This window comes from Vigna radiata, unplaced genomic scaffold, assembly GCF_000741045.1.
Source record: "Vigna radiata var. radiata cultivar VC1973A unplaced genomic scaffold, Vradiata_ver6 scaffold_48, whole genome shotgun sequence".
In the NCBI taxonomy this organism is placed as follows: domain Eukaryota; kingdom Viridiplantae; phylum Streptophyta; class Magnoliopsida; order Fabales; family Fabaceae; genus Vigna; species Vigna radiata.
The window spans coordinates 1,431,425-1,449,284 of record NW_014542925.1 but is presented as its reverse complement, the minus strand read 5'-3'; the positions used below and the strand labels follow the sequence as shown (position 1 = coordinate 1,449,284).

Here is a 17,860-nt window from a genome sequence, read left to right as displayed (position 1 = left end):
TGATCACCCATGGCATGAATTGTGGTTCTTGAAGTATTGAGAAATATGATTGAACCTAGAATTGAAATTGAATACTTATTGGATGGAATTGAGATGTTTGTGAATGCATGAGAATGAAATGGATGAATTGTAGTCTTGACTTATTGTAAATACACTATGTTAAATTCCTTGCACACCAACTGTTTGATAAAATACCAAAAAGAGTTTCTTGTGTTGTTTTTATGCACTTTGTTGTCTAATTGAGTTATAAAAGGAAGAATTGTCATGTGTTGTATAAGTCCCTTGGGAGAGAACGATATTTATCACTTGCTACGCTGCGACCAATGCATTTGCCGTTGGTTTCGCAGCCAACAAGTTTTTGGCGCCGTTGCCGGGGACTTGTGTTCCAACACAAGGCAATTTGGGCATTTATGGCTCTTTTAGACTTTGTTGTTTGTTGTGTCTTTGAATGTTGTTTTGTCTGGAGTTGGCTTTAGTTTCTAAGACTTTCCATTAATTTATTTTGTACTTAATGCCTGTCTCGGGGTACGCCTCAGAGCTTGATGCAATTGTTGAAATGCTTAGGGATAAGGTTTCAGTAGCGGAACTAACTAAATCAAACCAGATGTGAAAATCACCAAGGATGGGGTTGTGTGTTTGGATTCACTGTTTTGGAACTTAAAGCAAGTTTTGATGGGCTTCTTACGCCAAGGGATTGGGTGAGGGTTTGTCATACTTAGGAAGACACAATAAGAGGGATCTGAGTGTTCTAACTTTAGAAAACAGGGAAAGTGGAATTATTTGCCAATTGTATGTCTGTTTTGTTTGTGTTTCTTTTATGCAGTTTGCCTTCAGATGTTTATACTTTCCACTGGTTTGGTTTGTGCTTAAATCTTGTTTCGGGGTACGCCTTAGAGCATGATCTAGTTGTTGGGATGCCTAGGGGTGGGGTTTCAACAGCCGAACTAGCTAAATCAACTCAGATATTACTAGTCACCCGAGTGACGCCGACGTGATTGTGTATTTGGACCTCACTGTTCTGGTTCTTAATGCAAGTTTTGATACATGCTTATGCCAAGGGATTGGGTGAGGTGTGTCAAACTTAGATAGGCGCAACAAGAGGGATCTGAGTGTTTTTACATTAGAGAACCGGGAAAGTAATATTCATCACCCTAGGAGAGTACTAAGTGATCTTGCAACAAGAGGGATCTGAGTGAGGTTATTAAAGAAAATCCATTTCAATCATTCTGCATATTAGAATTGTTGTTTGGTTGGTGTGCTCATGTTATGCAAGCTTTGTTTCTTCTTTTCCTTGTCTCTTTGTTTGTGTTTTTCATTTTTCTATTTCACTTCTCTTTATGTTACTTTTGTTTTTATCTTTATGACTTTTAATTTTCAATTCTCAAAACTTGGTTTCTATTAAAATTGGACTAACGTGTTTGTTTGAGTTTCTTGGTGTTCTTGCAATTAATAGGTATGAAAGTGGATGAAGAAAAATATGCAAGGAGTTGTGGAATTTGAGTAATAAGTTGGTCCACCAAAAAGAGAGTTTGTTTTTTCTTTCCCTTTCTATTTTCTTTTCTTGTTTATTGATAATAAGTGTGACTTGGCTGGTTTGACAAATATGATGCATTGGTTATGTGACTTTGAGTAAGTTTTGCATGAATTTGAGGAAAACCATTCGTGTTTGCTTATAAATTGGTTTTGGAATACCTTGAGAATGTGTTGTGATTTGGTGAAAACTTATGCTTGTGGTTGTTCTCATGTAGGTATATTGAGAATGTTGTTATTGTTTTTGTTGTGGTTAATGATTGTGGCATGATGTATGACAACCATTGGAAACCAAAGAACTTAACCGGGTGAGATTTTGTGCCTCAGAGTTTTTATCTATGAGTGCTACCTCTTTTGGTTACAATTAACTTTGCTTGAGTTTCATTGCTAGTTATTATTCATTTGCATGCTTACATTGAAACAAGGTCCTCTTTCTTTCCCTCTGTGCATCATATACCCAGATTAGCCAATTGCGTTTCAAAGATTAGAACTCTTGTGCAAACTTTTCAGCATTCAAAGAAACTTACCTTCACTTTTGAAACCTTAAGCGTTGTTGAATATAATTGACATTCTCACCTTGATGGGAAAGTAAGGTTTACATGGTCAGTAGTATGATTCAAGTGTGGGGGAAGTTATTATTAAAAAGGGAGCATGAGTAACAATGGTGAATTGGTGTTGGTTGATGAGATGCATTCTTGTATATATGTCATCTATAAAAGAAAAAGAAAAAGAAAAAGAAAATAGAAAAAGAAAAAAAAATATGAATAAGGTGACTGCAAGTGGGTGTTTGATTGTTCAAGTTTTCAGACAAAAGAGAGTATAATGATAAAACTGTAAAAATGATGTGATTGCTCTCTTTGCTCCTTCACATTACCTTGATACACCAATTTCCTTCTTTGCCTTGTTAGACCATCAAATAAAGCCCTTGTTGTGTTTGTATGCTTTGATAATTCTTGGCTCCTTAAATGAAAAGCTAAGTCAAATTTTGTGCTGTTGAGGTAGATGAGAGAATGACACACCCTTATACACTAGTGTGCTTGAGTGAAAACACTTTTTCTAGTGAGNATTGGTTCCTTTGGTTGATCAATGAAAACATCGTTGCCATGATTGTTAATCTCTCATAAAGCATGTACATTCATTCTTGTAATATTTGCATTGTGAGCACCATAGCTAAGGATTTACAACGTTACATATATTCTCTTTGGATTGGTATTGAAAGAAGAACATTAATGAATGTTATCTAATTTGATTGTGTGAATTTGCTTCCTAGTTATTTGACTTTTGTTGAGTAAATGTTTTTCTTAGCCTAGTTACCTCTTGCTTGAGGACAAGCAAGGTTTTAAGTGTGGGGGAGTGATAACGGTTGATTTAACGTGTTTGTGTGTGTATATTTTGAGAACAAATCAACTCCTTCATAGCTTTTACCTTGTTTTATCCTCACGTTTAATGTGTTTTCTAGTTTTCTTGTGTTTATTTAGTATATGCTTGTTTTTACCTCTAATCTCTGTTTGAGTGTGTGAAATAAAGGAATAGGAAGCAATTCTAGTGGAGGAAAACAAGCAAGAACTCAAGAGAACATGTTTTGGGACAATAAAAGATCAATTTGAAGCAAATACCCATGTTGGACACCTTTGGAATCGCACAAGAGCCTTAATTTTAGAATGCTGTCAAAACCGCCCGAGCTGGGCGCCAGAGTTGCAGAGAAAACCAAGCTGGGCGCCAGAATTCCAAGCTGGGCACCAGAATTCCAAGCTGGGCGCCAAAGTTGTAGAGAGATTCCAGGCTGGACGCTAGAGAATGGGGCTGGGCGCCAGAAAGTGGCACTGGGCGCGCAAACTTGCTGTAACTCACTTCTGATGCAGTGAAAAGTCGCGTTGGGCGCCAGGAATCCGAGCTGGGCGCGAATTTTCGCTGATATGTCAAAATGGGTTATTTAAACATGGGTCTCGCGGTTTTTGGTAGACTTCTCCTCCTACACTTCATTCTTCACCTAGAGAGATTGGGAGAGGCCCTTGGAGGCTATTTGGGGTGTTGGGAAGCTCTCCCACTCCTCCTTGGGTCTTCAAGCTTCATCAATGGTGATTTTGCCCCTTTTGGGTTGAGGAAGAAGATGGGTCACAAATTGGAGATGGAGATGCGAAGGGGAGGCGCAAATGGAGCATGGAGCAGCTGCCAAAGAACCTTGGGAAAGGCTTTGCATCTTCTCTTTGGTTCCAATTTCTTCCCTATCTCTTCAATTTGTAGAACCCTAAGTTCTCCTCCACGGAGGGCTTTTCCTATTTGTTGAGATTAGTTGTAAAACATGGANTTCTTATGTATTTTGTGATGCTAATGATATATGCTTTTCCAATTCATGTTAGTATTTGATTTTTATGCTTAATGCTTGTTGTGGCTTGATCACCCATGGCATGAATTGTGGTTCTTGAAGTATTGAGAAATATGATTGAACCTATAATTGAAATTGAATACTTATTGGATGGAATTGAGATGTTTGTGAATGCATGAGAATGAAATGGATGAACTCTAGTATTGACAAATTGTAAATACACTATGTTAAATTCCTTGCANACCAACTGTTTGATAAAATACCAAAAAGAGTTTCTTGTGTTGTTTTTGTGCATTTTGTTGTCTAATTGAGTTATAAAAGGTAGAATTGTCATGTGTTGCACAAGTCCCTTGGGAGAGAACGATATTTATCACTTGCTACGCTGCGACCGGTGCACTTGCCTTTGGTTTTGTAGCCAACAGTACTCAGATAACCAAATGGGTTCATTCCATCAGTGGCTAAACCAAGCCTAAGATTTCTACACTCTTTACCAAATTGGGGAAATTGTTGATCAATATATTTCCATTTCTTTGAATCAGCTGGATGACGAAGCAACCCATCAGTTTTTCTCTTATCTACATGCCATCTAAGGTTCTTAGCATCTTTAGGATTCACAAACAAACGCTTAAGTCTGGGCACTATTGGAAGGTACCATACTACTTTCAAAGCAGATCCATTTTTTCTATCTGACCATTATCTTCACTATTGTTTTTTGACTTGTATCGTGATAAGCCACATTTTGGACACTTTGTCAAAAATTCAAACTCTTTCCTATAAAAAATGCAGTCATTGGGACAAACATGTATCCTTTTATACTCCATACCCATTGGACAAACAATTTTCTTCGCATCATAATTACGAGTGGGTAGTGTATTTCCATCTGGCAACATTTCATTCAACAATGTCAACAATTCTGTAAAACTGTTATCAGTCCATCCATTGCTCGCCTTCAAATTCATGAGCCTTAACACAGCTGACAAACGTGTGAACTTAGTTGAACCGACATATAAAGGTGTTTCCGCATCAGTCGACATCGTCTCATACACATGAGCTTTGACAAAATTTTTTGCGCCAACATCGCAGATCATACCCTCTAATTTGTCTTCATCTGGTAGATATTCTTCCATGGTGGAATCAATAACATTTTCAGTTTGGGAGTCAGTCGGAAAGTGCATTTCTTCGCTGTGCCATATCCATGTTGTGTAGCATCTTAGGAAACCATCACATATAAGATGTTCTCTAATTTGGTTTGCGTTCAACTTTCTCCCATTCAAACAGTTCACACAAGGACATCTAAACTTCACTTCATCATCACTTGTACCCTCATTACGTTGTGCAAATTGTATAAATTTCTCTACCCTCTCTCATACTCAACACTAATGCGTGGTAAATTCATCCAATTTCGATCCATTCCTAAATATTACAAAATTACAGTAATACAATTTTCTATATAAAATTATCAATTCAATCATACAATCAATTCAGTCATACAATAATACAATTAATAAGTATTCAAATGATCAATTCAAACATTTAATCACAGATAATTACATATATTCAACATACAAAAAATTAAAAATTTACAAAAGAAAGTTTAATAAACACAATAATAGGAACCTGAGAGCGTGAAAAAAGAGCCAACAATAAAAAAGATATGACTACCCGAATTTTGAAATGCAGCAATATCACAATACCTACACAAAGAAAAAATATAAAACAATATTCTTTTAGATTAAATAAATAATATATCAAAATGACTGTATTTTGAAAATATTAACTAAAAGACAATATAAAAAGGTCCAACGAAAAATTCAAGTTCATTAATTAAGCTCTCTTCCATAGTTAAGTTGCGAAATTTAGCAAAAGAAAAATCTTATGACTAGTGTGACAAATAAGTATAATCTATTGTACATGAAGTAAAGGAATTAATACACCTTGAATAAAAAAAAACGAGTTAATTAATTTTGTTCAACAGCTTCTTTGCCCACCAAGATGGTGGGATGCAATATTTGGTGTCTGAACAAAAATATTTAAAGTAGAATATTTTTCCAATATATCACTAGCAAAACATGTTGCAGGAAATTTACTGTGAGTTAAATTATATTAGAGATAACTAAAATAAATAATATTAATGTTAATTAGGAATAATATTAGATTATTTTTATTATTTTGTTTTCTTAATCAAATGATCTCAAAAAGTTCATTTCCACTTTATTTTTTTCTTAATTTCTCTTCGACTAAAAACTATATTTCTCTTCCTTTTCTTCACTTATTTTCTCTACAAAATATAACAATATAAGGGAGGATTGTGACAGCACAAAGGTTTTATTCAAAATAGAAACTACTATTATTTTTGTAAACTCATCAGTACAATGTTTAAAAAATGAGGCCCGGTGCTCGTGCTTTAGTGGGTTTAGTTCACTTTTTGTGAGGAAGTGAAATTGGGTTCAATTATGGGATGAATTGCAGACAAATATAATCTACAAATGATAAAGATATCTAGACAACATTTTTTTATAATATTTAAACATTAGTTACGTGTCAATCTATGATTAATTAAAAATTAATCTACAATCAATAATAATAATCATAAACACTAATGTGAAATAATTTTTAACAAATACACATAATCAAGGTTTAAATATTGTAAAAAAAAACTATTTAAATATCATTATCCATCTACAAAATAAGAAAGAAGAGGGGCAGATCGTGTAATTATTTGGGCCCACCCTTCAGGGTGAGATTCTCAATAAATAGATGTTATGACTATCATCGCTGTACCAACGTTTTATTCCCTCACCTTCTCAGACTTCAAATTTTCAGAACAAGGTATAAAAATAAAATAAATACATACGTATTTTTAATAATGACTATAAGTATTTTAAGTATGTTATGATTATAAGTATTTTTTTATTAAAAAAATTAAAAAGAAGAAGAGGGATAGAAATAGAGCAACTAGTCTGAGACAACAACAATAATCTGACACCACGTCAGCAACTCTTGTTTTTATTCCTTGGATAGTAGTTTTGTTCGGTATGTACCAAACAAATTAAATATAGTTGTATTTAATATGTATTTTAAACTTTAATAAAATTATTTACAATATACTATATGGCTAAAATTGGGAAGATAAAAGTTTTTCTTTAATAAGAAATGTTATGTTTGACAGGTTTGATCGTTTGAATATCCTATTCAAGGAGCATTCAGCAAGATGGTTGTTGGCAAGAGGAGTCCAAAACCTCTCTGCCTCTCAGTCCTAGCTTAGCTACCTTAGTGACCCCATGTGTCAGCTAGCAGATGCAGGAGGAAGTATATGAGAAATGGAAAAAATGGAAAAGATAAAAAAGATATATATTTATGTGGACTCAGAAATATTTGATATATATATTTTTTAATTTAATTATTTTATTTATGTGGACTCAGAAATATTTGATAGGAGAGTGAGGAATTAACGATAAGACATGATGGTGTGCGTGAGAGGTGGAAACTTGAAGAGGAGCAAACGTAATAGGGGGACCAACCATTGTGAAATTCGCTAGCTGGTTGAAATGAAAGCTTTTGTTTAAACTTCTTTTTGCTCTCTAAGTTATAAGTGGATGTTCAGTTTAGTCCCCGTTTTTAAAAATATAAATCTTTAGTCTTTTAAGTTATAAAAAAAGTATCAAATGAGTTCTTTTTTAACTTGAAATACTGTTTTTGGTTGTTTTTTAACAATCGTTACATCTTTAGATTGCTCTGATTTGTTTCTTAATAATAACAACACTTTAGATTGCTCTTTGTACTTTGACCATAAACATCAAAAAAGGACTCATTTGATACATTTTTTATAACTTAGGAATCAAAGGTTTACATTTTTAAAAACGGGGACTAAACTGAACATCTGCTCATAACTTAGGGACCAAAAAGAGGTTTAAACCTTCATTAAATTGAAGTAGCCCAATGCTAAACAAATAAGAGAAAGTGTGTCGCATAGCATGCAAGTTGGAGAGATTGCCAAGCCTTTCTTTAGTAAATTTACTAAAACCCTGCAACATTACCTCTCACTTTGTCCTCGACCCATCTCCACTCAAACAAAACCATTTTATTTTCTCTCACAAACCCTAATAAATATATACCTTATCAATACTATAACCACCCTTTCTAATTTTCTTCACTACTTTGCCTCTTCTTTCAATTTCTTCTCAATGTCAAACTAAAATTTTTCTTTTCCCACGCCACTCACCTACAAACTAATACAAATTTCTCAATCCAAATAAAAACCTTTTACGGGGATCAATTTAACGTAAAATTCCTTGTTCTTGTCCGATATAGTTCATCACAATCAACAATGCAAATAAAACAGCACAAAGTTCAAATTCAACACTGTTTAAGAAAATTGTTGGTAATGATGATTAAGAAAATTTACCTGTTTGACGCGGCTACTACGACAAACACGAGCAGGGCGAGAATGGCACGACACGATGGTTCTGTGAGTAACCGCGGCCTATTCTCTTGTAACTTCTGATATTCCCCCTGCAATTTATTACAGACGCTGACATGGTCAGAAGTTGTAGGGAGAATAGGTCGCGGTTGCTCTGAGAACCGTGGCCTATTCCCCCTTGCAACTTCTGAAATTCTTTGTGTTGTCAGCCCCTGAAATAAATTTGTAGGGGAATAGGTCGCGGTTGCTAGCAGAACCGCGACCTATTCCCCTACAAATTTATTGCAGGGCTGACTAGTGGGGAATGTCAGAAGGTTGCAGGGGAAAAGGTTGCGGTTCTCAAAGCAACCGCGACCTATTCCCCCAACAATTTATTGTTTTTCTGACGTGGCGTCAAAGGTAGAAGTTTGATTGGGGAATAGGCCGCGGTTCTCAGAGCAATCGTGGCCTATAAGTTCGTTTTATTTTCAAAAATGCCACCGCGCAGTATTATGTTGCGGAACCGTGGCATAATGTGCGCTGTAAAAAGTCAGTTTTTTACTAGTGTTAGTTAGTGTTATGTATTGACTAGGGATACTCATTTTGAAATTATCCTTATACTTTACTAGACTCTCAAACTCATATAGATGAATGAGTCTAGGTGGTGAAGAGGGAAGGGGGTTCCTATAGTTGGTCTTGGACTCGTGGACTATACTTCTTTTAGACTATAAATAAACTCACTTTGTCATGAGAGAGTGGGACCAAGTATCACTATTGGAACTATAACACTGAGGATTTCATTTTACAAGATAAAGCAAAGCTTCTAGAGTCCGAGTGGATGCATAAATATGAATAATTAAGTCTAGGTTAAGTATATGAATATGGAAATTGCATTAAGATGTGGGGATTGTTGTGTTGGTTAATTTAGTTGTTAGATTATTATTATAGATCTTTATGTCATAAATGTTTATGTATGTTTAAGTTATCATTAGCTTATCCTCCCTTGTTGTTTATGTTTGTATATATTTCTTTCACCCATATGCTTGTGTATATTTCTTTCACCCATATGATTCGGTTTACTTAGTAGTGTAAAACTAAAAAATTGAAATGTCACAGTAATTACATATAATATATAATAATATATAATACATAATATATAACATCTATTATATAGTATATAACATATAATGTATAATAATATCATATAGATTGTATATATCATATATAATATTTAATATGTTTATTTAATATACTTATTATATTTAATCACTTGAATTAATTTAAAATTTGTTGGAACCCTTTTTTTTTTCATTTAGTGACAAATTTTTTTTAGTTTTTGTTAGGAAAAGAAATATTTAGAAATCTTCATTATTTTTAATTTATGATGTTTGAACATGTTAAGACAAGATCGTCTAGAGAGACTAAATTGTTTAACAACTTGAGTTTTGAAGTTACAACACTTAATAAAATATCGTTTAGTGAAGTAGTGAAATGCATATTAGAACATCAACGTAAACAAGATAGGCAATAGTTATAAAAAGATTAAACTATATTTGACAAAAACATGTCTGGAGAAAGCAAGAATAAACATTGTACATTTTATCAAATGAAATACTACTTTAAAAAACACATATTCACACTAAACTCTCATATTACGAATCATGCTTAAATGTTCTTTTAGTAAGAACATTAAATGCATGAACATACTATATTTATGTCTGTTTTTCTTTTTCTTTCTTTATCTGTGAAGATAATGACAATACCAAGCTTTACTCAAATCTCTATAGATGGATCAAAAAGACATTGGGAAATAGGAAGACATTCCCTGAATATTTTCCTAAATCTTTGTGTCATGTCATACTCATACAAGATCTCATTGCTAAAGCAAGCTCTTCCCAAGATGCAGAAAAGTAAAAATCTTTTACAATAAGTCATATACTCTCAAGAGGTCAACTTTCTCAGAGTAATGGCCATCTTTCAAAGAAAGTTGTATAAGGAGGACTCATAGAAGAGAGTAAAATAACTTTTGTTATCATTGAATCATTAGGCTGTTATGCTCTTTCACATCTTACATTGTCCAAGTCTGTTTCTAGAGCAAGAAGAAGTCTTTCAAGTTATCAGATTGCATTGTATTGAATTTATCCTCTTTTTGAGAATTATTTGAATTTGTACTTATACTAAAAACACTGATTGTGTTTGTATATTCAAAAGTGAATTAAAACACTTATATTGCTTAACTCGATTGAGTTAAACGTTTTAGACAAGTTGTGTAGGGTTGATACCAAGACTGGTTAAACTCAGACTAGTCATGTTGACTAGAAAAAGCAAAAGTGGTTTATATATAATACTTGTATACTAAGAGTGGTTTGTACTCGTTTCTAATCTTGTAAAGATTAATGAAACCTTTTAAGATATCTTTAGGTAGAGTGGATCTAACTTAGGTTAAGTGAACCTATATAAAAAAATATTTGTGTTAAAACATTTTCCTAAGCCCTTACTTGAAAACACAAGCATTTAACACACAATAGTTATTAAACATTTTTTTTTTGAAAAAAATTGAAACACTATTGAAAGCCCTTTTTAGTTTTTCTTTTATTTTAGAACAATTATTAAAAGTTTTTATTTAATATATTTATTATATTTGAAATAATATTTATTCAAGGTCATTATTGTTGAAACTTTTTTTAATTTAACCGTTCTGTATTGTTTGGAAAAGAAAAGTTTGAAAAATTTCATTATTGTTATTTTTTTATGTTTGAACGAATATTGAATATTAAATGTTGTAATTTAATATATTTTTAAATTAATATATTTATTATTTAATTTATTTATTATATTTAATAAATTGAATGAATGAAATTTTATTCAAAAGCTTAATTTAAAATTGTTTGAAACCTTTTTTTTTTAATTTATTGACCATTTATTTTAGCTTTTCTTATGAAAAGAAAGGTTTGAAAAACTTCATTATTTCCATTTACTATGTAACGAATATTAAAAGTTATCTTTTACTATATTTATTATATTTAATATATTTATTATATTTATTAAATTTAATTTATTTATTATATTTAGTATATTTAATTTATTATATTTAATATATGATGTATCGATGGGCCACACTAAACATGTCTAAAACCATAATATATTTTATCGATATTTAATAATGAAGTATTTAATTATAATATTTTTTTATTACAATAACTTATAATTGTTTATGTTAATAACTTTAGTATATATTATTTGAATTTGGATTCATAAAATAACAATCATATATATTTATCATGTACTATGATTGTATAGTCAACAAATCAATTCATATGACGAAGCATGTCACAAACAATCACAATTACCATATTGAGATCGAACGCTAATTTTACAGAACAATTACATCTAATACATATTGACTTATGACAAAGTATTATTATTATCAATTAAATCATAATTAGGCGTCATTAATCTAAAACTTATTTTAAAATCTATAAATTAGTAACTTTTAGGTTTGACTGAATGAACATCCAAGACAAACAATGGAGTGAAGACAAACATTTAGACTATATATTACGTATCATATCCTATTCTTAAAATAAACATAACGTATCATGTCCAATACATATATTGTATCCGTACAATATTTAATCAATTAAATGAATTTCTTTTTATTCAAAGCTTAACTTAAAAATTGTTGAAACCTTTTTTAAATTATAAGCTTTTATTGGAAAAAGAAAGTGTTTCGGGTGTAGATCGAGTAATTCCACATAACACACCTTGACACTTTACTCCTTATAACCACTTGTAACTCTATTTGTTCTTAGTCCAATCGATTCACAAGTATATACCGAAGACACTCTGATACTTAAGTCAATAATTAATGTGGACGGTGGTTAGAGCAAAGTCTTAAATTCACAATAAATGCGATCACCTCCCTATTACCTTTTGACCTCTATTTATTTATAGTTTTTGAGATGAACCTAAAATTAGTAAAACCCGGGTCCAATCTCAACCCATTACACATTTATTAATACTTACTCTTAACCTTGATTCACAGTGTCTCTTAAGGAATATTTTTCTGTTGAGAATGTTTATTCGACCCTTAACCATACTCGACCCAGTGATCGTTTGTCTTGTATTGTCCAAATTTAAAGATTCAAACATATGCGATTGGTCATCTGTTTCTAAATGTGCGGCCGCCCGACCATATACATAAAGGTTTGAAGAACTTCATTTTTTTCCAATTTCGATGTTTGAACGAATATTACATGTTATAATTTAATATTTTTCTTTTATAATTAATATATTTATTATATTTATTATATTTAATCAGTTGAATTAATCAATTGAATTAATTAATTTTATTAAAAAGCTTAATTTAAAAATTGATGAAACCTTTTTTTAATTTACTGACCATTTTGTATTACCTTTTGTGGGGAAAAGAAAGGCTTACAAAACTTCATTATTTAAGATGTTTGTACTAATACTAAATATTGTCATCAATTGGAAACGTTAAAAAAAATTTAACAACAAAATTTATATTTTACTTTCAACCACAATTCAGAGAGTCATTCACACAAATTTTCCTACCTTAAGCGATGGTGAATCCAGAAGATATCATCACTAGAGAAACTAGGGAAGTTTGGTACCACCTCCTTACAAAACAAGATATGCAAAACATGTTTTACTGTTTTCTGCCTCCGTTGTTCTCTTCTTTATATACGTTCAAGAAATATGTTGCAACTTTTTCTTATTTCTTTGACATTACTGTTTTCTTTTTATAATTTTTTTTAACTTCCAAGAGAAGATATTTGAACGCATGTGTTTAATATCCATTGCAATACAATTGTTGGACCATTACCTCTTCAAAAACTTATCAACAATTGTCAAGATCCCAGTATCTATAAAGTCTAACATAATACAACAATGTCACAAGTAAAATGTATCTCAAAATTCTAGGTTAGTTATTTTTAATTATAATATTCAAAATAATTTAGAGCATTGAACAAATAAAAAGACTAGTCCCTATCGTATTTAACTTTTAAAATTTGAGTCCAAATATTCATTAAAACGAGATTGTAAATGGCTAAACAACTTGTAATTTGAAAACAGTTTTTAAAACCTTTTAGTTTTTAAAAGGTTTAATATTTCAGTAGGTTTTTATTTTTGTTTAAATCTTAAATAGGTTTTCTACTTGTTCGGTGTCTCAATCGAGTCTTTATTTTGTGAAATTATAACAATTAGACCTTGTCGTTAAATTGGACCCAACAATGTTAGTCTATGGTTGACGTGACACGATGAACTATATTTTAATTGAGGTGGACGGTATTACTTAGTGTATGTGATTCTGATGTGGATATTTTATTTTCTTTTTAAAAAAAGAAATTGGAAAGAATGAATAAAATATTGGGAATCAATTAGGGATTTAAATTGTTCGAATTAGGGATTGGGATTGGGAAAACTTCATTATGAAATTATAGGGGTTCATGGAAATTGGGAATCAATTGCACATATTGGAGATTCAATTTGAAAAATTAGGGTTCATTTATAGCTAACATTGATATAATCGCGAAGTATGCATCACGAAATTTGTAGGCTGAGTTGAGATCCTTGCTAATTTAAAAGATGTTTATTGTTCTCAATGGTGCTTATACCTTCAGTCCGACTTCTTGTAATGTTGGTTCAGACAAGATCATTTTTTTTCTTTTCTTCTTCAAAGGTGTCGTTGCCATCCCCAATCACCGTGCCCATGGCCGCACCCACCAGCGTCTCTAATGATGCCACCACCATCAACCACCGTTGAGAACTCGAAATCGTGATAAACAGAACCCAAAATGAGAATAAAAACCCAAATCTTAAACCTACCCCCAAATGCAAGATCAAATTACAAGCACAGAGAAACCCAAATTAAAACCCTAGCCCAAATCACGGAATAAAAAATCTGTAGAGAAGATTCAAGAAACCCAAATCAAAACCCTTTTCACGACATCATCGAAAAATCAATCTCGCCGCTACAACACTCATTGCAAAATGAGAAAGGAGGACCCGCCATCATCACGTCATTGTAGCGCCAGCACAATGCCATTGCCATCGGAGCTCGCCTCCCTCCGAGAAACCTAGCCCCAAAGAAGAAGAAAGAAGAAATTTCTCCCTGCATAGCGAGTTGAACCAGAAGGAATAGGAAGAAGAAAGTCCTCCCCTAAGAGAGAAACTTGTAGTAGACCAACCAAAAGAGAAATGACTCCTTAAAGCTGGGTCCATTTACGAAAAAGAAACTCAAAGAAAGAAAGAATAAGTTCTCTAATTAGGGTATTGTGAAAATGATTAAAAACATACATCACCATGCCACATCAACCTTCCATTAACACCGTTAGGTCCAATTTAACGACAAGAGTCTAATTGTTACTATTTTTACAAATTGAGACACCTAACAAATAGATGACCTATTTTGAGATTCTAGATGAAAATAAGGATCTACTAAAACATTAAACCTTTTTAAAACTTTTTAGATGATAAAGTGATTACTTAGATAGAAATGATGAAGGCAAAACATTGAATATTGATCGATATAGTAAACAAAAATAACTGGCACGGTGAGAGAAATTCGTTTTCCTCGTCCAAGAATTTATTTTTGCATTAAAGAGAACAACATTTCAGCCACTCAGACATATGATACTGAAATAGACAAATTTGTTTCTCACAACTTCTACTTGCCCAAATTTATGGATACCACAGTCTGTAGCAGTACAAAGCCTTATTTCCCATTTTTTGGCTTTTGTGATCAGAATCGACGAGTTGGGATACTCTGCTCATGCCTGAAGACGTTTTGAGGATCCACTTCGGTCTTAATCCTTACCAACCTTTCGAAGTTCTTCTTGTAATAACTATAGCCCCAAGAACGTGCCTTTTCATAGCTTGTGCTGTTCTTGGTGTTTTCTCCCAGATCAAGGTCCCTGTAATTCACATATGCTTCCCTTGGGAAGCTAGAAACATAAGGACCCATGTAGTTGTAAAGCTTCCTAATCCAATCTATGTGCTTTGCAGGATTCTTGTCTCCCTTTTGCCACAAAGTCAGGTACTGAATTTTATACAGTGTTCCGTTTCTGTGAGGAAATGGGGTGTCAGATTCTGAAAACTGGCTCATTTTTCCACCATACGGGTTCCAAATCATCAAGGGGCTATCGTCTATCAGCAACCTTCGCCACAGTCCTTCAAGACCCGTTTCTGGTATTGGTTTTCTCACAAAATCTGATTTGGCCTTGAAGAAGTTCTTGAATGTTGACTTTCCTTTGAGAAGTACTTCAGGAGGGGTGCCACTTGGAAAGTCTGCAAGATAGAGCACAGATTTGATCCAGCTAGTTTCCAAGCAATCCTTTCTGGTCAAACCCAACTCGGGGAAGCTTTTCTTCATGATTTGGAGGAGTGTGCTTGCCCCACCAAGGAAGAGAGCATTGTAAGAAGTTGTGACAGTCCTCTGAGTCTTATTTGCAGCACTGGATGGCTGAATGATGACTCTGATGAACAGTCTTTCATCAATGTAAGGAGCCACTTCCTGCCATCTGTGAAGAATCTTGGTTGCACCTTGTTCAAGGCTTTTGGTAACTGTAAAAACAGTCACAGTTAGTGGCACAGGAACCAGCTTTACCTTCCACCAAAGAAGGATGCCAAAGCTTCCACCTCCACCTCCTCTTATTGCCCAAAACAGGTCTTCTCCCATGGCTTTCCTGTCAAGAATTCTGCCATTGGCATCAACAATTTTAGCATCTATGACATTATCCACCCCAAGGCCATACTTTCTCATCATGCCTCCATATGCTCCTCCTGTAATGTGCCCTCCAATGCCTAAGCTTGTGTAAAGCCCTGCAGGGAAACCATGAACTGAACTCTTCTCATATATTCTGTAGTACAGTTCACCTGTCGTGGCACCAGCTTGAACCCAAGCAGTGTTGCTTTTGATATCAACATTGATGCCACGGAGTTTGACCAGGTCAATAATTATGAAGGGGGTCTCAATTTCTGAAACATAAGAGATTCCTTCATAGTCATGGCCTCCACTTCTCACAATGAAGTGTATCCCAAGTTTCTTCGAGCAAATTACTGCTGCTTGGACAAGAGAATCACTGTCGGGGGTGAATATAAACTCAGGTTTTGGTGCTGAAGGCACCAAACATCTTAGGTTCTGTGCGGTTGAATTAAGGATGCTGGTGAATGAAGGGTTGCTTGGACTGTAAATTAATGAATCAAGTGAAGGTTTTCGGCCTGAATTGAATTTGAGACATTGGACAAAACTTTGTTCAAGAGAAGCTGAATTAACCAATGAAACTGATAGAAGGAGGACCAAAAGTGACAAGGGTATGATTGGAGACACCATGGTTTTCTGTTCTCTGTTTTCTGGCAAACAAGTGTATCACCAATGTTCAATATATAATGGGGCCATCCACCCTTGTTTAGTTAAACATTATGAAGAGAATTCTTTTACATCTGTATTTTACTACTTTCATTCTTTTTTAAATACAAAAATTAATTTTTGTTAAAACTATTTTAATTTTATAAAACTTATCAAATTAAAATTTTAAATTATAATACTAAATTTGTTATCTTTTTTCTTATTAATGTTCCACCTTTTAAACTTAATATTTGATCCTTTCATTTTTTTATATAAAAATAAGATATTATTTAACAAATACATTTCATTTATTAATATATATATATATATATATATATATACTTATTTATTTATTTTAATAATTCATATATTTTGCTAATGAAAGTGATTCAAATGTTTCAAATACTTATTATATATCTTTAGAATAAAAAATAAAATAAAAATATTTACTTAATCAACTTGATTTATGTTTTCTCCAAATTTATTTACTAATCTAATTATAAGATTTAGAGATTTTATGTTTCCACTACTATAATGAAATTATGTTTTAAAAGCTGCATTTTTTGAAATAATTGAAAGCTTCTTGTCACGTGAAAATCAATTGCTTTGAAGTGTATATTGAATAGTCTTGATTACAAAAACAATTTCCTGTAGTGCTAACTGAAAGTTTTGGATGCAACTAAATGTGTTAATTGAACATAAATGTTTTGGATTGATTTGTGTCTATAGATTTAATAAGAAAATTATTGCAACTGTTACATGAATTCAATTTCCCTTAATTGAAAGCATTGAATTAACTGCAAGTTTTAAAATCATAAATGCATGATGTCATTGGGCAGTCTTTGTGAGTTCCATTCAATCAAAATTGAATAAAAAAATAATTTTTAATGTTGGAGCGTTAATAAATAGGGATGGAAACATGGATACGAGTTTATACTCATTTTTAAAAGAAAAAATTATTCATATTTTTATATTTATATCTCATGAATATAACTTTTCTTTTTCATTCTCATTCTCATTGAATAAAAAAATATGCACTCATTGTTTGACGCTAACAAATAATGCATGTATCACATTCGCGGATGAGGATTTCAAGACTACAGACCTCAATTAGATGACTCCATAGTTATCACTCCTTAGATTTCCTAATAGGGGTGAGCAAAGTGTTGATTAGATCAAAATGCTCATTCAACATCTTGTATGGAAGACTTTCTTTAAGATGGACCTATGC

General features: G+C 32.7%; 1 protein-coding gene across 1 annotated transcript; it reads right to left on the bottom strand.

Moving 5' to 3' along the window:
• Positions 1-14,866: 14,866 nt before the first annotated feature.
• Positions 14,867-16,672, bottom strand: LOC106752853 (berberine bridge enzyme-like 13). The gene has a single exon (XM_014634624.2). It carries the CDS (start codon positions 16,612-16,614, stop codon positions 15,025-15,027), a length of 1,590 nt encoding a protein of 529 aa, XP_014490110.1. The 5' UTR covers positions 16,615-16,672; the 3' UTR covers positions 14,867-15,024.
• Between the last annotated feature and the right edge of the window lie 1,188 nt (positions 16,673-17,860).

Bases quoted from the DNA above. Each gene is read 5' to 3' on its own strand.
- LOC106752853 (XM_014634624.2), bottom strand. From the start codon at position 16,614: ATGGTGTCTCCAATCATACCCTTGTCACTTTTGGTCCTCCTTCTATCA.